At 37.1% G+C, this 21340-nt stretch overlaps 1 protein-coding gene across 1 annotated transcript in view; it reads right to left on the minus strand.

Annotated features, from left to right (window-relative positions):
* Nucleotides 1-3494: 3494 nt before the first annotated feature.
* The window catches only part of zranb2 (zinc finger, RAN-binding domain containing 2), a 41366-nt gene continuing 23520 nt past the window's right edge, over nt 3495-21340 (minus strand). Inside the window, exons 8-11 of the mRNA XM_043700103.1 lie at nt 15875-16026; nt 13856-13942; nt 6101-6268; nt 3495-5836 (exon numbers count right to left, since the gene is read on the minus strand). Of these exons, the coding sequence (XP_043556038.1) occupies nt 5773-5836; nt 6101-6268; nt 13856-13942; nt 15875-16026 (471 nt within the window). The 3' untranslated portion in view covers nt 3495-5772. The remainder of the gene's footprint in view (nt 5837-6100; nt 6269-13855; nt 13943-15874; nt 16027-21340) is intronic.

The following is a 21340-nucleotide window of genomic DNA, read 5'->3' on the forward strand; positions in this document are numbered from 1 at the left end:
AGGTGATGCATTTTGGAAGGTCGAATCTGAAAGCTGAGTACAGGATTAAGGATAGGATTCTTGGCAGTGTGGAGGAACAGAGGGATCTTGGTGTGCAGGTACATAGATCCCTTAAAATGGCCACCCAAGTGGACAGGGTTGCTAAGAAAGCATATGGTGTTTTGGCTTTCATTAACAGGGGGATTGAGTTTGAGTTTAAGAGTCGTGAGATCGTGTTGCAGCTCTATAAAACTTTAGTTAGACCGCACTTGGAATACTGCGTCCAGTTCTGGTCGCTCTATTATAGAAAAGATGTGGATGCTTTGGAGAGGGTTCAGAGGAGGTTTACCAGGAAACTGCCTGGACTGGAGGACTTATCTTATGAAGAGAGGTTGACTGAACTCGGACTTTTTTCATTGGAGTAAAGGGAGGAGAGGGGGCCTAATTGAGGTATACAAGATAATGAGGGGCATAGATAGAGTCGATAGTCAGAGCTATTTCCCAGGGCAGAAATGACTAACACGAGGGGTCATAGTTTTAAGCTGGTTGGAGTAAAGTATCGAGGGGATGTCAGAGGCAGGTTCTTTACACAGAGTTGAGAGAGCATGGAATGCGTTGCCAGCAGCAGTTGTGGAAGCAAGGTCACTTGGGACGTTTAAGAGACTACTGGACATGCATATGGTCACAGAAATTTGAGGGTGCATACATGAGAATCAGTGGTCGGCATAACGTCGTGGACTGAAGGGCCCGTTCTGTGCTGTACTGTTCTATGTAAGATAGACGGACAGGAAGGACAGGTTGAGAGGGCTGAATCTGGGATGAGGTTGGGGAGGGGTTTTGGAAATTAGTGAAGTCAATGTTGATGCCGTGTGAAGGGTCCTGGCATCAACATCGACTTCACTAATTTCCAAATCTCCCCTTCCTGCACCTCAACCCAGATTTAACCATCCACTCAGCATCATCTTGACCTGTACATCTTCCTTCCTCCTATCTCCTCCAACTTATCACAATTACCCCTCACTTGCATCAAGTTATTGCCTTCCCAGCTACCTACCCCCAACCCCCACTCCCCATTTATCTCTGAGCCCCCTTTCCCCGACAAATCGTGGACTCTCCTGCTCCTCGAATGCTATATGGCCTGCTGTGCTTTTTCCAGCACCACACGTTTTGACCGACTCTCCAGAGTCTGCATTTCTCACTTTCTCCTGGTTAGATGATATCCATTCTGCACATGTGGTTAGACAAGTTCATTTCGAAAGAGCTTCAAACGGAACTGATTTCGCCAATGATAAACAAACAGCCCCACACTTAATCACCTTTCCTACATTGAAAGGTTATCAAAGCCTAATTTGGGTTGAGGACACTGTCCTGAAATTGCAGCATGTTTCAGGACGGAAATAACTAACCTGCACCAACCTCACTTCTTTCTTACTGTTAGATATATTTCTAGCCAATGGCGATTTTACATTGATTTTAATTTTTCAATTTAAGCTGACATTTTTGGTCAAACGCTGATGTCTAGTCACTCTTGCCTGTGATACTCCATCCTTTTGTCTGTTTGGACAAAGGCTAAAATTAGATCTTGAGATGCAATCCAGAAAAAAACCCCTAAATTGTTGATCAGTGAGCATGTTATTGATGAGTGCAACTGGAGTAGTGTTGATAACACTATCACTCTGCTGATCATTGATGGGGTAGTAATTAGTCAGATTGGACTGGTCCTACTTTTTATGGTTATGACAAACAGATACAATTTTTTACTATCAGATATCTGCCAATGAATAAAACAAGCTTAACAGACATGATTTCTTCCAATCAAGGCAAGTTTCTCTCATCAATTTCCTTAATTTCAAAACCTCTCTCTACTTGGAGGTCAAATTCAGCTTCTCATGTCTCAACCTTGGTAACATGATAAATTTCCATTGCCCTCTCTCCAAGGTTAACATATTTCCGAAATTGGAACACTGTACCCCAGCTGACAGTAGAGTAATTTAGAAGTACATAATCAAAGGTAGGTTTAAAAACCTTGCCACTGGCGCACCTCAGTAGCTGGATGTTAATTTGACTGTTACCCACTAATCTGCATTCTAACTGCAACTAGCCCCAACACGTAGAAGTTGGTGCCTTGACAGAGATTTCAGCTGATGCTGTGAACAAGATGGGGATATCTAGGTGCCGCTAGTCCAAACTCTTGCTGGAATCCAAAATGCAGTCACAGAAACAACAGAAATGAGTGATCCTCTTCCTCAGAGACTGTGTTCAACACAGAGACCAGGCATTGCCAGCCCCATCCTAAACATCATCTTCCTCCCCAAAAAATAACAGGTTTTACATAGGAGTTAGAGTTTTTCTTCCTTACTGCATTCTTGCATTGAATCTTTCTACTAGTAGACCAGTCGCTAGACATTTTCCTACTCAAGGCAGTGAGGACTGCAGTTGCTGGAGATCAGAGTTGTGTGTGTGTTTCTGGAAAAACATAGCAGGTCTGGCAGCATTCAAGATGCAGGAAAATAGATGTTTCAGGCTGCAACCCTTTGTCAGGAACGATCTCAGTGAGTCCCTCTATCACTGTACTCCACAATATTTTCCTACTGAAAACAATTTTAAATATGGCCTCTGCTCAAGCTGCATTGTAAACTATCCTTTCCAATGGATTCTTAATACTTTCTGCATTTTGGAGGGTCTTGCCATTTTTTGTTTTTAAATTGGCATTTGTTCATGTTACACTGAGGGCTCATGCCTTCAAAAAGACATGCATTTCAGCAAGGAATTTAGTTTCTTACCTCCTCTGTCCACAATTTGTTCTTCAAGAGTTCTTCTTAGAAATTCTTTTAAAACTAAGTTTTTTCAACTTAGCCCTTCCACATTCAGCTGTGCATACAAACCTGCAGGTGCATCCTTATCAACTCTACTGGAATTATTTTGCCCCTTATTCTTCTTTCCAAAACATCATTTTACAATCTTCTGCATTAGTTTTTATCCTCCAATTTCACCCATGTTCTGAGACTGCCATCATCAGCTTCACTGTTTACATTTCCTAGTTATGTGTTAACTGTCATCTTTAAATGTATGCTCATGTCTAGGTCATAATATGTACAAGCAATAGGTTGAATATTTAGAATAGAGAACGTGACCATAATTATATTTCCTCTTGTCTGATAAGAACTATTCACTATCACTTTCTATCTTAGTCAATTTCATTTTCATGCTACCATTGCAGCTTTTATTCCTATGTTCTTTGACGTCACCAATAAATCCATCATATTCTGATCGCACTTGATCAGAAAGGTCTTATAGACATCAACTACACGCTCATTTCTCATTATTTCAGTGAAAATGTTCATCAGGTAGAATTTGACTTGAACAGAAAACACAAATAACCCACTCCAAAATATTCTGTTAAATCAAACTACTTGATTCAAAAGCACAACAAATACAATTAGGCAAGTAATTCAAACCACTTATTTTTTCTTTATTGGTGCTTGAACATGACATTGGATAACGTACCACTGAAGATTTACATACACATGGTCTACAAAGTGTTTTCTTGTTTCAGATGAAAACTATTACACAGGGCTAGATGTACAAGCTGATGACCTTAAGTTAATTGTCACTTCGACCATTTAAAAAATCCAAACCTTACGACTGATCAACATACCAACCTAGATCAAATTAAGTGACCTCAGCTAAATTTTCTTGAAATAGAGACAAAGACTATTATAGGCAAAGTTTAAAGAGACACAAAATTCTGTAGAACTTAACTGGCTTTGAAAGTATTGAAAATACAAAACAAAAGTCACTATTAATTTACACTCCTTCATGTAATCCTGTAAATTTAACTACGACAGCAATGTCACTATGAAAATCGTGTTGCCCACAAAAGTTACACTGAAACTCTACATTCAGAGGAATCCTGCACAAATCAGATCTTCTAATATTTCCAGAGCTGAATCCCAAAACACTGCAATAGATATTGGTCACATGTTCCTCAAGTTGGTTTTATACGAGCTACAAGTACAATTGGACGTGTAGACATGTTGGCTCTGAAAGAAGGCGTTAAAGAGATTAAAACTGCAAAATCTTAAGTAATAGACCACTTAAGTAACAAAGTGTATCCTCAAAGAAAAAGCCAACCCTTATTTGCCTAGTATTTCTGGTGCCTGTATAACCAAACAAAAATAAACTGAAAATAAAGACCCATTATAAACAATGTCCACATTTGCACCAAATATGCAATTTGTATAGCTAAGTATAATTCACAAATAATGTTAGAACTTTTGCTGTATACTTACCTTCTTCTACCATCTACTATAGCTGAAATTTCCATGAGTTCTGAAAAGTAGACCTTTTGTTTGACGATGCAATTATTTTCCTGTAACCAGGTTTAAGATGAGAGTTATATTAAGCCATAATAATTCATCAAGATGGAAGACAACTGATACATTATTTATATTTGGATTTTTAAAAATCCACAATTTTTGAGCACTAAACCCAATGCTTCAAAGATATTAAAAGAGTTCGCAGACTGAAAATGCACTATTATATTCAAAAAATAATGGTTCAACTCTTGGGAATATTCCATATTTTTTGTATTTATGCTTAATTGACCAATATGCAAATACAATGCTTTCTCATTATTAGATTAGATCTTGAGGGAGCTACCAAAGCTATTCACCATCTCCATTCAGTCCCAAAAGTGAATCTGTAATTCTGTCCTGGAAGATCCTACCCTCAACAGCATTACATTTATTAATTTCTGAACAATAGTTATGGCTTTGTGGTCAACTGACCAACATCAAATAATAGCTGCTGTGATGTACACCAAAAACTGCATTCAAAATTGCTCAAGCCTTTTTCACTTTGGCACTTATACCTACATCCAGCCCAAAACAGAATTAAGGATGCTAAGGAAAATGTGAACAAGCCAATGTTTATCAATTCTACACATTTTTTCCCTCAACCAAAAAATTGAGGGAAGCTGCAATGAAATCAGCACGAGGCACAAGAATTTTGGGTGATGTGGAAAAATGTATAGTGAAACTCAGAAAACACTTCTAAATTTCAAAGTATGTAATATTGTGGAATATCCCAGTGTATTTTTATAGACATCAGCAAGGGCAGTGGCTCTAAACTGGCTTGAGTTTCAGGATTCAGGAAAACTACATTATTTGCTTGCGATGCAGATTTCCTAAGTCAAAGTCAAGTTGCTCTGTCCTGCATTTCCTGTGGAAAGCATAAGGATCTCTAATAAAACTTAAAGGGAGCCCTGATTGAGGCTCTGAATTCTTAGAAGAACTGATTTAACAAAAATATCAAACAAAATTGTTATGTGCAATACTGTATCCTGATTCATTGTGGTAAAGTAATTTGAACAAATACTCCCCTAGAATTTATTATACCTTCAAAGATTCTCCTGCTCTAAAGACGACCTGTACTTAAGACTTTCTGCATTATAATGTGTAGGTGTAGAGATGTGTACATAACATACACTTCAAAACTCACTTGTCCTCACAGCCCTTGTAACAAAAATTCATCAAAATCAGTTTTCCCCATATGGAAGAAATTATGGCTTAATATACTAAATTTAATAGACTAGAATACAATTCCAACACTCAAAAGCAACAATTGGTTTAAGATTACATCAGCAGGATCTCATCAGAACAGTTGCCCAATTTTGTTTAATGTTTTCACAACATCAGGTGGATTTGCTCAAGACACTAATAACTTTAAAATAAGTTTCATGCATTTTTCCAGAAATTACTGAACTTTTTAAAAACTGCAGATGTTAAAAGGCTATTTCTGTTTAGAACTTGAACGGGAGCCTGAATGAGAGGATCCAGAAGACGACCCACTGCGCCTGCAAAAGACAAAAATAATCAACAAGGTGGGCAAAACTGAATTTTGGGAAATTGCAGTTACATCTTTTAAGTAACCCTTCTAAATTAAAATACCAAAAGTAAACACTGCATCTCATCTAAAGCCCACAATCTGTGTGAAGCGTCCTCCAACATTTTAATTCCAATAATCTCATTTAAAAATGAATGTTTGTTAACAGATGGTTTCTGCAGAGATGTTTAACTATCAATCCTGTATACTAATCTTATTCTACAGAAGCCCAAACCTTTCTGCAGACCAAGATCTTGAGTCAGAACGTCTAGTTTTTTTGCGGCCACTTGAGGATGATGACCTGGAACGGCTTCTTTTTTTGCCTCTTTCAGAGGATGATGATGATGGAGAACTTGAGCGAGATCTCTTCCTTGGAGATGAAGATCCCCGGCGTGATCTAGAGCTAGATTTTGATTGATTGGGATAAAGTTAGATTTATGTCAACTATTACACCAACAGATTCAAGGTTACATTTGACTGTTTTAGGTGGTTTAATTTTAAACTGGATCTTTCAGTGCAAGGGAAGCACAACTGCACAAGGATTTCTTAACAAGTAGACTTCATTTAGAGACCTGCAGTAATAAAAGCCAAATATTACAGATTTTTATTAAAGTGTCCCAAATGAAACGATGGCTGCTCAAAAGTGTATCTACTGGCACGACAACTGTGACTAATTAAGTTATTACTGCATCAACTTTCATTAACATAACAGGTGTAATCAGTTTAGGTAGGAGGTGGGGATAGGATAGGCACATACTCAAAAAGCATTTTCTAATCTAGAGATGCCCAACTTATTTCCCTTCACAATCCTGCACCTAAAATAGAACACATTTACTAATTTGCACTTAATGTTTTTCTTTTTCCATTTGCCACTTTTTCTTGGTAATTTTATAAATTTAGGAGGCCTACTTTCAGCACTAGTGCCTCACTTCAGGAATAGCCAAGACCTGCACATGTCAACATCCATGACAACTTATTAATGGGAACCTTTTAATTCTGAGCTTTTACAGTGCACATCTACATTGCTTATGGGGGCAAATATTGCTTATGAGCAATCCTCTTCCACAAAACTTTAACATATAAACTTAAAATACATATAATTCTCATTGTATTAAGTCTTTTGATATAGCAGATTGACATGGCAAGTGACAAGCAGGAGCAGTCTGCCAGCAACTAAGAATAAAGGTTTGGGTATTTAGCATTATTTTAATTTAAAAAATCACTTTTACTGACAATGAATACAAAAACTGAATTGAAATGTTACTCAAGTAGATACAGTACTGAATTAGACACTGCATAAAGCCCAGCAAAAACATCTATCCGATTCAAGTAATCGGGGAAACAACATTACATTAGGTTGAGCTTACAGTATCTATTGCATTACATGCGTTTCTGAATGAAATAACTTTCCCATAATTCTTCAGCCTTTTAAAATAAAAAGAAATACCCAAAAGTACATTTTAAAGAATGTATTTTAAGAACAAGGGAGTACAGTTTGATTTAAAAACTAAACAGCACCATTCCGGTGTAAAGGTATTTGACACAAAATATCAACTGCTTCTTTCTCCACTTGTTTATAACAGATCAAGACTAAATTATACAATATAAAGAATCTATAATCATTGTTCATAATTTGACGACAGACTAATTACTGACTTTCAAGCACTAAAGTTTAAAATGCATTTTGGACAGACATCCAATAAAGCTCCCAAGTTCATTTTCTCATCATTATGGGAGAAATCACCACAGGTTTTTCTAGAAAAGTCCTATTTGATTGTAAATGTAGATAAATAGATAAGAAAATTTGCTAGCTTTCTTTTAAACCGGAATGGTGTAGTATGGACACTACACAAAAGAAATCTTGCCAGATTTTACTCTTGGGACATTGCAGTATGCTACAAGGGACTCAAACGCAAGGAGTTGACTATTTTTCATTATGTTCTTCAGATTCTGTTTCAATGAGCCTTTTTTCTGCACTGTTCAGTTGATGACCAGTGCCAGCTGGATCATTTTGTTTGAGTTTGCCTGCCTTCAGCAGGGACTTGATCAGCTCTTCCGTCAATCATTTATTGGTCAAAAGATGCTGCTTAGATCTAACAATAAATCATCCTCTGAAGACTGTTTTCAGAACTGCACAGGCACCAAGTCCAGAAAACAAAAATAGCACATTAGCCTTCTTCTACATCATTAAGTATGTGTCCACTCAATTGTATTGAGGGTCACAAGCTGTACTCGAACTAGGGTTTTGGGAGACTACTCAAAGTCTCTTGACAGCAGGACATTTGAGTAAATGTATCATTAATCTTTATGATCCCTCTCATATATAGATAATATTTTCCAGTTTGGAAGTACTAAAATTTGTAACAGTTTGACAAGCCAGAAAAATGAAAAGATCAAGAAGTTAAGGGGTATTAAACTCAAACTACACAGAAGGCCTATTATGATATCCTGGCAACTTGGATAAGGTGCTAGAAAGTTATTTGAAGTCATTGATTAGTGGGTACTTTGCCACTTTTTGTAGCATAAAATGAATTTAGTGGATACTATTTCCCAGATGCAAGGTCTTCATCTTAATCTGTACAGGTAGCTTCACTGACTCTCGAGGTCCTCACTGATTGGACACAGTCCTGGCCATTGCCTGAAACTATTGCTGGTCCCATTTGAACAAAGGGTTTGGTTTCTATTGCAGGACCCTTTTAAACCACCTAAACTCTAGAATGTTTCCATTCCAATGCTGACTGGGAGCGAGAGTCATTTGCTGAATTTGGAAAATCTCATTACTGCCAGTTGGAACTTCCAGCAGTATCATACATTAGACCACTGCACTCCCAGCCCCATATCAACAGTAAAACATGGAGCTTGGGATATACAAACCAAAAAGTACATAATTCCTCTTCTGCGCTAATGATATGAATTTCCACTCTTCACACACTTACGATGCTCCTCTTTTGGCATAATTTATTCTTCATGATGCTGTTGTTTGCAGTGAACATTATTCCAGCATAAACCCACAACATCTTCCAACTCTCTTCGTCATCTATCCAAGCATGTTTAAATCTTCAACTCTTATTAAATCCAGTCTGTATTTTCTTCTGCCCCTCCACATCCTGCCATAACATCCACTACTTCAATCAGAAGCTCAACCCAGCCCAATTTCTCTCACCCTGATTAGTTGTTCCTGAGACACAGACTTTTCTTTGAAACTCCTGGAGGGGAATGTTCAAATCAAGTATTGTTTTGCACTTGTTGCTAACCTTGTTGACACCCAAAGGCATTGGACTGCATATTCAGAAAAGTTTGTCAATGGCCAAAAAACCCTCCTATCTAAAACAAGCATATGGTTTGCATTCCTCGCAGTCTGTGCAAACAGGCATCATACTACATCTAAGAAGTTCAAAAACAAATAGACACAAGTGGATGAAATTCACGTCTCAAGTTCTTGCCAAATAGACCAGATTTTAAACACTGAACCAACAAACATTAAAGGAGAGGCCACCCACAAAAAAAAATTAGAAGTTACATGTGAGGAGGAACAGAAGTGCTCCTCTTGGCTTTTCGAAAAAATTGCTGCCAGCTCAGCCTCTTTCCCCATCCTTAAGACCTAACTTAGGTCAGCTAGACCATTTGGCACATGTAACTTAACACTTCAAATGAACAGAAACTGATATGGGCAAGAGAATAGAAAGATCTGGAAAGGAATTAGAGATTCAGATGAGTACTTTTTCTTTTGCTATAAATTCAAAATAATGTCTCATAGTCCCTCCAGTCAAAGAATATGCTAATGTGTCAAATAACAGTCTATCAGGGACCAATGTTGGAACAAAGAAAATTGCATAATACATCAAAAGACATGGTCAGACTAATGTTCAGATTTAAGCTATAACAAAGGATCGTCACATCTTGTATTGCACACTGTGATAAACTCTCTAAGCAATGTAATTTTCTACTGGCTGAAGCGGTTTCATTTTAATTTTGTAGCTTTTAAAAGTTCTGCCAAATATGACATCCTTAAAACACTGAACATAAGATATTTTCAAATTGCAAAGGATTTTTTGAAAATATTCCATATTTGCTTCCAACAAATTAAAATGCACAATCTGGAATGGACCACAACAGTTTTAAGTTTTCATTTTGCTAATATGATTGAATGCTCCTTAGGTCAGATATTGCTGTGATGATACTATACCTTTAAGAGATGTATTTTGTGTTTTGTAAAAAAAAAAGCAATGAAGAAAGGTTGAGACGGAGGTTGCAAGCAGTCTGCTTAAAGCCAACAGAAAATTTGAAATTTCTTAACTAGTCATGATTACATACAAAGCTCAGCACGGTTATGGACCAGACCAAACCCCCTCAAGATATATTAAAAAGATAACTTAGACCCTAACTTTTGTTTAAAGTATAAAACTAAAACAATAGAGTAAATAGAATAAACAGTTAGAGAAACGTTGGCAATTGTTTTTTTTAAAACAAGGTTGGGACAATAGAAACAACCTGAATGGGTGAGGTCAGCTCCCAAAGAACCAGGATATTTAGTTTTAGCTTTCTGCAGTTGCTAGGGTCTTGAAGCTAGATGTAGAAACTCTTATTCCTCTTTGCTACAGCTAAAATCTGGGGCTTTCGTCTTGTTGCTAGAAATGCATGAGAGATCATTTGTTTTACTGAATTTGCCTTTGCCAATGGTGTGTTTATGGGGTGTTAATATATTGGAAGAGTATTAGTAGTTAATATAGCGATTATTTTAAGCTTTTCAATAAAGTTACAGCCATGCTAATTTTTAAAAGTTGTTCATTTTTGTACTATAGTTAAAATACAAGGTGTTTTTTTCCTTAATGTCAAGCAGTTTGACGAATCGAATTGCATCTGAAAGGCAATTCTTTACACTTATCTTCAAAATAAAAGTTGGGTTTACTATCTTAATATATTTTGAGGGGGTTTGGTCTGGTCCAAAAGACTGCAGAGTATTGTATGTAATCATGACTTGTCAAAACATGTTTTCTTTCTTGATTTGATACAGTTTTGTCTAGGTCCAATGATACATACACAGTTCAAATTAGCTTGATCTCCTTTGATTGAGAACATTCCAACGCATAAAAGAACATTCCAAGGCACAAACCAAAAAAAAATCCACATCACATTTAACGAAAGAAAATGTGCAAAATAGAGCAATACAACCTATAATGTTTGGAAACAGGCAGTTTCTAAATATATGTTAACTGCTTTGCCAAATATTCAAAAACTAAACTGATCCAGATTTAAAATGTACAAAACTAGATGTCACTTAAAAATATTGCTTCTACATTTAAAAGTCTTTCAATATAATAAGACAAAAGTTCTTTGTGTTAAGAGAGAAACTGCATTCCTAGTATGACTCTTAAGAATCTCCATGTTCTGATAACAATTTATTAATGTTGGAAGGGTTGGAATGATGCTCAGAAATTCAGAAAGACATGACATATTTAGTAATTAGTTGGTAGTTTATCCACTATTGGAAATGAAACAAATTCAGGTCCACTTTAATGAATGAGAGACCAATCTGAAATAGTCTCATGCACGATTATGTGATAACTAATTGGACTCAAAAGATGGCCACATCTATTCTGATTTACTTCCGAGAAAATATGGCATCGATAAACAAAAGGAAATGCTGAGGAAGCCCCTTGCTTGACAAACTACAAAACTGTGGAACACTGGCCAAAGATAAACTGGCCATGAAGCCAAGTAATGACGGAACATAACGCAACATCAGAGAAAGATAGTCTATGATCGCAAAGCCTTCCAAAATTTTGGATACATACAATTAATTGTTTATTCATTATTCATTGTTTCTTTAAAGGCAAGAGATCTTTTTTTTGAACATTAAAAAGATAGACTGATTTTTTTGAAATACTGAAATCCTTTGGAAACTTAGACGATTAGATATAATGTCCATAGTCTCTAACATGTAGAAGACTGAGGCTTACAATCAGAGTGCTAGAATATAAAAAGGGGAGAAATGTCAATACCTATACAAAGTTCTGGTCAAACTGCAAATGAAATACTATTCTATTCACCATACCTTAGAGCAAGGATATAGTGGACTTGAAAGGAGTGCAGCACAGATTCAACAAAATACAACCAGGAATCCAAAGCTTTAAATAACAAACGAGATTGCTTGAACTGGACTTGTAATTCTTGGAATATTAGATTAGATTACTTACAGTGTGGAAACAGGCCCTTCGGCCCAACAAGTCCATACCGACCCGCCGAAGCGCAACCCACCCATACCCCTACATTTACCCCTTACCTAGCACTACGGGTAATTTAGCATGGCCAATTCACCTGACCTGCACATCTTTGGACTGTGGGAGGAAACCGGAGCGCCTGGAGGAAACCCACGCAGACACGGGGAGAACGTGCAAACTCCACAGTCAGTCGCCTGAGACGGGAATTGAACCCGGATCTCTGGTGCTGTGAGGCAGCAGTGCTAACCACTGTGCCACCGTGCCGCCCATAAAATATAAAAAGGTTAAGCAGTAATTTGATGGAGGCTTTTAGAATTTTGAAAGGAACTGATAGGGGAGATACAAAGAAACCTTTACAGATGATCCCGTTGAATAGCAGGACAGAGTCAGAGACTGAATGACCTAGTGCTCCTATGCTGTTCTATAATGTATATGAAAGGTTTAAACCTATCTTCAGTTACCATTTACAAACTCTGTAATTATACTATATACTATAATTACACCAGATATCAAGCAAATTTGACTGCTAAAATTTCTTGACAAATGTACTTGCAATTTTATTAATACTTCTATAAAAGCAAAATGTACTCAATGCACAGAGTAGGCTTGGCCCTATTATATATTAATTATTGACTGGAACATGATATTGTCTTACTACACAGATATTGAGATGCTTATACTTAATTGAAGGTCAGTTTTTCAGACTTCAGTTATCTATTAAATCTATGAAAAAATAATAATGAGACATTCAAATGATGTGGGTCACTGTAAGATTTCATTTCATAACACTTTGCTAACGAGCAACAAGATTAAAAAACCTTTCCCATTGATGTTGATGGTTATCTACTGTTAGCATGCATTACTGCCAAATGTTAAATATTAAAAGGAGTTAAGTTAAAGAAAATTAATTGCACCCCAATCGTTCAACACTCATATAATGGCTTCTTTGACATGGTTATAGCAACATAATGATTAGAATTGAGGAGATTCAATGTATTTATGTAAAGAGATTCTTATGTAAAGAATTTGGTCACAATTTCTTTTCATCATGCTCAAACTGTGGTACAGTATTGGAGGTACCCGTTGTTCTGGTAACTTTCCCAAAAAATGATTCTTAGCCAATATCAACATGGAGTTTGCTGTCAGAGGAGAAATACATCACACAGCACAATACACACAGCCGAAAAACCCACACATTTAAACAGGGGTTAATACATACTATTTAGAAATACTAGCTCATTTCCTCACTCCAAAGATTAATTTTAGTAAACCTACTGCCATCCCAGTCAAGATCAAATGTTACTAGGACATGGATCAAACAACGGTCCATCAGTGTAAAGTGTTGTTTCATATATCTATTAAGTGTATGCTAAACCTGTCCAGTGCAGATAATTAGTGACTGCAGACAATAAACATAATGAAGTCATTATTTCAAGCGTGCACTCGCCAGATCACAATTTTGTATGAAAGCAAGAGGGCCAAAAAAATTACACATGGGCAAGTGAAGCAGCAGAGATTTTAATCCCAAAGTGTAACTGGGCTGGAAGTATGGTTGCAGGCAGGAAACTAAAATAGTTAAATAACTGACCCTTTGTGTGTAAAATATCCTTTCAGGCTGATGCAAATCCAGTAATGAAGTCAACTGTGTCACTACTTGAATGGCAATATTGGTGGAATGAAAATGTCAATATCAAAAGGAGTTTAGATGTCCTTTTCCCTTGAAGCACTTTTTAAACTCTCCAAGGAGGAGAGAATGTTACCCCATTCACCTTGACTTCGACCGGGGTGATCTAGATTGACCTCTGGAGCTGGAACGTGACCTCGATCTGGAAGTGGTAGAACTTCTGGTCCTGGACCTGCAATAAAATGGCAAATATTTTCCAATACCAAATTTAAATATAAGTTGCATAAAACTTGAAACTAGAAGAGACTCTTCAATTTCACAGACAACTAACTACCACCCACAAAAGAAATCAAAATTTACCCAATAATCAAACTGAGAAAATACAAATTAAATGATGGATTTTCCTAGGGGAAATAATCAAAATCATAACCATAATCAAAATCCAGACAAATCAAACTCTCAAATTCTTCACTTAACGTTTATAAAAAGAGCAAATGCATTTTTAAAATTAGTACATAGTGAATAGAGTCAGCTTTTTAAAAAGAGAGTAACACCAAAAATAGCTATCAAACATGAAATTAACATCCATCTGATATGTCTATACAATATAAAAACTCCAGAATGGCTTTTAAAGTAATGTATTTTCAATGCAACACCTCATTCTACTTCCTGTAAACAGGAATGATAGTTAAAATTAAATTAAAACTGTTTGATTTTCAAAGAAAAAACAGAAATGCAGTAATCTGTTCACTAATATGGGAAGAGCTATACTCAATGAGACTGTTGCTTTGTGGGTTTAGAAAAATAAGAAACAGGCAGCATTGGTTTTAATTTCTCACCCATTATTATTTTCACCAACGTACATTAGCTGCCATACAAGTTATTTCTGGATTTAAGTTTTAACAAAATTACTTAAAATTACTGTTAAAATTGTCAGTCTCATGGTCATTTAATACAGTTAAACTTCACTTAATTATATATTTTTCTCGATAAATTTGTGGCTAGCTTTATCTTAAATTTTCAAAACCACCGAATTTCAAATATTACAGTAAATTCTTAGTCTTGACTATTGTAAATCAGATTGCAAAATTATTAGAATTACTTATTATCATTTATATAAATAACTTGACAGAACATGGGATAAAGGAAAATTTGAACCAAAATAGGAAGCCATCACAATAATTAAGAACAATATTATTCATTCAAAAGGATTGGGAACGTTTTCAACTAACCTAACCTCTAAAAAAATGCAGTTTACATCTGGGAACAAAGAGCCAAAGGATACCAGTTGATGAATGGAATTATCAGAAAGTAATATTTGAAAGATTGGCAAATTAGTTAGTCGGTTCCATTAATAATAGAAAAAAAAGACTATTGTTGTTGTATCATAAAAGTGTTTGTTCAATACTATTGCACATAGTACATTTCTCTGACCGCCAGTTAATGTGAGGATTATTAGCCATGAGAAAACACAGGGAATCAAAGATGATTTGACAATCAAAAGAAAATTACACTTGCGCTCCATAAAAGTGAGGATTCAAATTCAATCTTTCAGATTATGAAAAAGATTAGTATCATTGATCCAATCAAGTTGGCTCAAAAAAGAAAAGGGTGTGTAAAGGAAACAAAGGATAAGATAAAAAGGGGAGGCTAATAAAGGGAATATAAATATATGTGAAACTGAGTCTCATTTGCTCACTTTAACATTCTTAATTATACACAGGTGCTTGATAAAATATGAAGTGGAAGTCTTCCTTCTATAAGTATCTGAAGAGAAAAATGATTGAAGAATATGACAAAGCAGGTAATTGAGACTGCAAACATATCAGAGAGGACTAATTCTTAGAGTATCCTGACAACCCCAAATTAAATCTCAGAACTTTGGAAACAAATACATGTTTCAGTATCTAAAGACAACAAAATGGAAGCATTATGATTAAAGCTCTAGTTTTTGATCTTATGTTAACTGTAGAATACATTAGATATTATACTAATTTAGATGATTAGTAGAAGTAATCTAAAAGTCATCTCCTAAAGGAAGGAATGTAACTTCAGATGCAACACGACTCAAAACTTCATATCACATGAACAAACATTTAAAAGAAAGAAGTTAAACTGATACTGACATTTTGCCCGGTGTCACCCTTGACCTGTACCCGTTTACCTGGACCTTGAACTGGAATGAGCAGTGGAAGATGAAGAAGATCGAGATGAATGTGACTTGGAGCGACTCCTGCTTTTGGGAGGCTTCTTTTCATCTTCACTTGCATCGAGATTATACTTTGAGAGATCACCATCCTCCTCATCATCATCATCCTGAAAAGTACCATATAGTTATACATAGTGCATGAAATTGGATGCTCTTCACTTAATTTAACAAGTTACAATAAATAACATGTTCAAAGCAGTAGCTTTTTGTGATAGGTTGGCCTGCTCAAACAAAACAGCTCTGTGGGCAAACTACTTTCTAAACGGTGAGAAAATTCATAAAGCCAAAGTACAAAGGGATCTGAGAGTGCTAGTCGAGGATTCTCTAAAGGTAAATATGCAGGTTGAGTCCGTGATTAAGAAAGTGAATGCAATGTTGTCATTTATCCCAAGAGAGTTGGAATATAAAAGCACCGTTGTGTTACTGAGACTTTATAAAGCTCTGGTTAGGCCCCATTTGGAGTACTGTGTCCAGCTTTGGTCTCCACACCTCAGGAAGGACATACTGGCACTGGAGCGTGTCCAGCGGAGATTTACATGGATGATCCCTGGAATGGTAGGTCTAACATAAGAGGAACGGCTGAGGATCCTGGGATTGTATTCATTGGAGTTTAGAAGATTAAGGGGAGATCCAAAAGAAACTTACAAGTTAATACATGGCTTGGATGCTAGGAAATTGTTTCCGTTAGGCGAGGAGACTAGGACCCGTGGACACAGCCTTAGAATTAGAGGGGGTAAATTCAGAACAGAAATGCAGAGACATTTCTTCAGCCAGAGAGTGGTGGGCCTGTGGAATTCATTGCCGCAGAGTGCAGTGGAGGCCGGGACGCTAAATGTCTTCAAGGCAGAGATTGATAAATTCTTGATGTCACAAGGAATTAAGGGCTACGGGGAGAATGCGAGTAAGTGGAGTTGAAATGCCCATCAGCCATGATCGAATGGCGGAGTGGACTCGATGGGCTGAACGGCCTTACTTCCATTCCTATGTCTTATGGCCTTAAACTGGTCTGGACAGACTTCATGGCCGGTCAATAGTTATGACTCAGTTTAAAGGAGTCAGCTTTCCTTGATTTAATCTAAATGGAAACCCTAACTGATTCACAGCTGGCTGGCTTCAGGAAAAAACAAAAACAAACACAAATTAGGTTGAAACAACTATTATTTTAAAAGGAACAATTGCAATTTGACAAATTAATAATGCTATTTCTGGTTCTGTGAATTGCATGTTGTCTTCTTGATGTTCACTGCTTTGAAGTTCAAAAACGATCAAAGTAGATCCTTGACATAAGAAAGCTCTCAATGATAAGAGAATGTATCTTTCACATTATGTCCCTCTTCTCTTGCTGACCACATGGTCAGATGCATCTTTTTGACTGGTGAAGTTACTATGGCTTTTAAAAGTGTATTTTGCCTTTTTGCTTTTTAAAAAAGAGCTTATAAAAGGGAGAGGTGCCAAGCAGTGTTCACAAACCCATTAGAGTTAACAGTTTGTGAAGTCGTGCTTTTTCTTAAAAAGGAACAATAGAAGCAGCCTGAATGGGTAGGGCAAGCTCCCACTCAACCAGGATTGAGTTTTCATTTTCAGTAGTAGCAATTGCTGGATCTTAAAAGCTGGGTGGAAGCTGCAGAACATCCCTTCCTGCTACTTTCTCCTTCGAGTTTTCTTGACTTTTCCTCCTCCTGGAGCACAGATTTGCCTATAAGAATCTATTTTTTTGAACTTGCCTTTAGCTAAGGGTATGTTTATGAGATATATTGGAATAATACTGTTGTGTAGTAAAATAATCTATTATTCTGTTATGTTTTCAAAGAGTTAAATTATTCCAATTTCATGCTTTTTGTTGTATTTTAACTAAAGTGTATGAATAAACTGTTTTGCTTCAAATCTGCTAGTATGACCAATCAAAATGCATCTGAAATGTAACAACTGGCGCTTGCCATTAGAAAAGGAAAAAAGGTAGAGTCTAGCCTATCTAAATATATTGAGAAGGGTTTAGTCTAGTTTATAAACAGACTGCTCCAACAATCAATGCAGCAGTAGTTAGGAAGGTGAAATTAGTGTTACTCTAATTTCGTGCAGTGGTTTTATCTTTCATTGTGCTGCAGGTGCAATTTAAAATTATAGTTTATTTCCAGAAAGTGCCTTCAATAAATTTCTGAAGAAAAAATGTAATTCAGAAATGACAAAATAATTGATTAGCTTTGATTGAAAATGAAAACATGCACATTTTATAGCATCTCTTACACTCAGGAACCTTTAATGCACTAGTGATTAATGAATTACTTTTGTTGACGTACAGCAAGTCTTCTGCTGTTGAAATATAGATTTCGGTCTTGCCACGTGTCTGAGAAATCACTCATTTATTTCAAAAACTTTGGTTTTACGTATGCAACAACTTTTACTTATGTTGAGCTTTCACTGTGGCAAAATGCTCCAAGGTGTTTTAAAATAAAAATATTTGATGAATTATTGAGATTATGAGGCACATATTCAGTTACTACATAGTCAGTCGTATTACATATTTCTCAAGTACTCAGTACAGTTTAGTAGAACAGCTTGACATTTTTTTTAAAAAATCTTATGAGCAGTTAAGCTTACAACTAATTCAAGACTACCGTTCATTATTGCGTGTGCTCAAATTCATTAGCTGGTTAATAAGCCTGTCTGGCAGTTAAAAGTCAAAATAACTAATTTCTAGTTTTTGAAATAAATGGATAGTTTAGTTCAAAACAATTACGAAACCTAAATTTAACTAAATAATGTCCAGTTTCCAGGTAACATAACCTTCATGCTCAAATATGCAAATTGGGAAAATAAATCCATGACGACTGAAGTGTTTATTTTACTGACTTAAGTCTAGTATCGAGTGAAACATGTGCTACGAATGACAATAACATTATGTTTGATTCCGGAACTCCCTGCAGAATGTCCAGAAACTAGTCAAGTCTAGGTCATTAGAATTGTGAGCTAACTTACAGCAGTGATCTCAGGCAGTAAATCTGAAAGCTATAGAGTGAAACCACAGAAACATTTTGTTTGCAGCTGTAACAAAAACTCAACTGTCATTGTATGGAGATGCCAAGTGAAAAAGGACCTCTTGTAAAGCAAGATTTATTTCACAAAGTCAAAAGGATAGCATGTGCTCAGTCATGGACAGTAGCCTTTTCTAAAAAATAGGGTTTACTTTATGAACAAAATACTCTCAACTAAAATCTTTTAATAGAGTATAATCCCAAATACTAAGTCTATAATATTTTCTCTTCCGAGGGGACACTTTGTTTCCATTGAGTTGCACTTGAATTGTCAAATTCCCACAGTGAGACATGAACTCATTCACTGGATGATTAGCCCAAACCAATGGATCAGTGGTGTAGCAACATTGCTTGAAAAGGAGCCAATGTAGATTAGTAAATACAGGGCATGGGATGTTCAGTGAAAGGAATTTGCAGTGAATTAAGACATGGGCACTTTGGGGTATCCTCACTGTATGGAGGGTAGAATGTGGGAGAAAAGTCAGTTATGTATTGGAATTGTAGAGTTAGAGGCAGCAAAGGCAAGGATGAGAGTTTCAGCAGCATATGCAGTAAGGCAGACACAAAAGTTAAATGATCTGCATGGCCATAGTGATAGCACAAATGTGACACTAAGAATGTAAATTAATTGACTCAATTTGAGGTTACTGCCAGGAATAGGATGGAGTCAATATTTAGAGAACCGAATTTGGAGCAAGAACTGGCTTCAGTCTTTCCAATATCAAGCTGAAAGGAATTCATACTCATCCAACACTGGATATCAGATAAACAGGAAAAGGGCAAGTCGGTATCGAGGGAACATCAGCCAGCAGTTAAGGACTCAAAAGTCAGGGGTCAGAGAGATGTACAGCACAGAAACAGACCTTTTGGTCCAACTCATCCATGCCGACCAGATAACACAACCCAATCTAGTCCCACCTGCCAGCACCCGGGCCATATCCCTCCAAACCCTTCCTATTCATATACCCATCCAGATGCCTCTTAAATGTTGCAATTGTACCAGCCTCCACCACGTCCTCTGGGAGTTCATTCCATACACGTACCACCCTTTGTGTGAAAAAAGGAAAGCACGGTGGCACAGTGGTTAGCACTGCTCCCTCACAGCGCTAGAGACCCGGGTTCAATTCCCGTCTCAGGCGACTGACTGTGGAGTTTGCACGTTCTCCCAATATCTGCGTGGGTTTCCTCCGGGTGCTCCGGTTTCCTCCCACAGTCCAAAGATGTGCAGGTCAGGTGAATTGGCCATGCTAAATTACCCGTAGTGTTAGGTAAGGGGTAAATGTTGCGCTTCGGCGGGGCTGTGTGTACTTGATGGGCCGAAGGGCCTGTTTCCACACTAAGTAATCTAATCTAATCTAATCATACCAATGCCTTCTTCACTATCCTACTTACCTGCGACTCCACTTTCAAGGAGCTATGAACCTGCACTCCAAGGTCTCTTTGTTCAGCAACACTTCCTGCTAAGATTTGCTTTCACAAAATGCAGCACCTCGCATTTATGTAAATTAAACTCCACTGCCACTTCTCAGCCCATTGGGTCAAGATCCCATTGTAATCTGAGGTAAGCTCCTTCACTGTCCATTACACCTCCAATTTTGGTGTCATCTGCAAACTTACTAACTATACCTCTTATCCTCACAGCCAAATCATTTATATAAATGACGAAAAGTAGTGGACCCAGCACCGTCATTGTGGCATTCTGCTGGTGACAGGCCTCCAGACTGAAAACTAACCCTCCACCACCACCCCGTCTTCTACCTCTGAACCAGTCTGTATCCAAATGGCTAGTTCTCCCTGTATTGCATGAGATCTAACCTTGCTAACCAGTCTCCACACTTAAACTATCTAAACCCTGAAAACACTATGGCAGTCCCATTCGATGTTTGGCAAGTTAAAATCGCCTACCATAATCACCCTATTATTCTTACAGATAACAGAGATATCCTTACAAACCTGTTTCTCAATTTTACGTTGACTAATAGAGGTCTATAATACAATCCCAATAAGGTGATCGTCCCTTTCTTATTTCTCAGTTCAATGCAAATAACTTCTCAGTGTATTTCCAGCAATATCCTCCCTCAGAGCAGCTATAATGCTATCCCTTATCAAAAACGCCACTCCCCCTCCTCTCTTGCCTCCCTTTCTGTCTTTCCTGTAGCATTTGTATCCTGAAACATTAAGTTGCCAGTCCTGTCCATCCCTATAATTTCTATAATTGCTATGATATCCCAGTCCCATGATCTTAACCATGCCCTGAGTTCATCTGCCTTCCCTGTTCGACCTCTTGCATTGAAATAAATGCAGCTTATTTTATCAGTCCTATCTTGTTCTGCTTTGTCCATGCCTGCCCTGACTGTTTGATTCATTTTTTTTTCTCAACTGCACCAGT

The sequence above is a fragment of the Chiloscyllium plagiosum genome, chromosome 11, assembly GCF_004010195.1.
Source record: "Chiloscyllium plagiosum isolate BGI_BamShark_2017 chromosome 11, ASM401019v2, whole genome shotgun sequence".
Classification (NCBI taxonomy): domain Eukaryota; kingdom Metazoa; phylum Chordata; class Chondrichthyes; order Orectolobiformes; family Hemiscylliidae; genus Chiloscyllium; species Chiloscyllium plagiosum.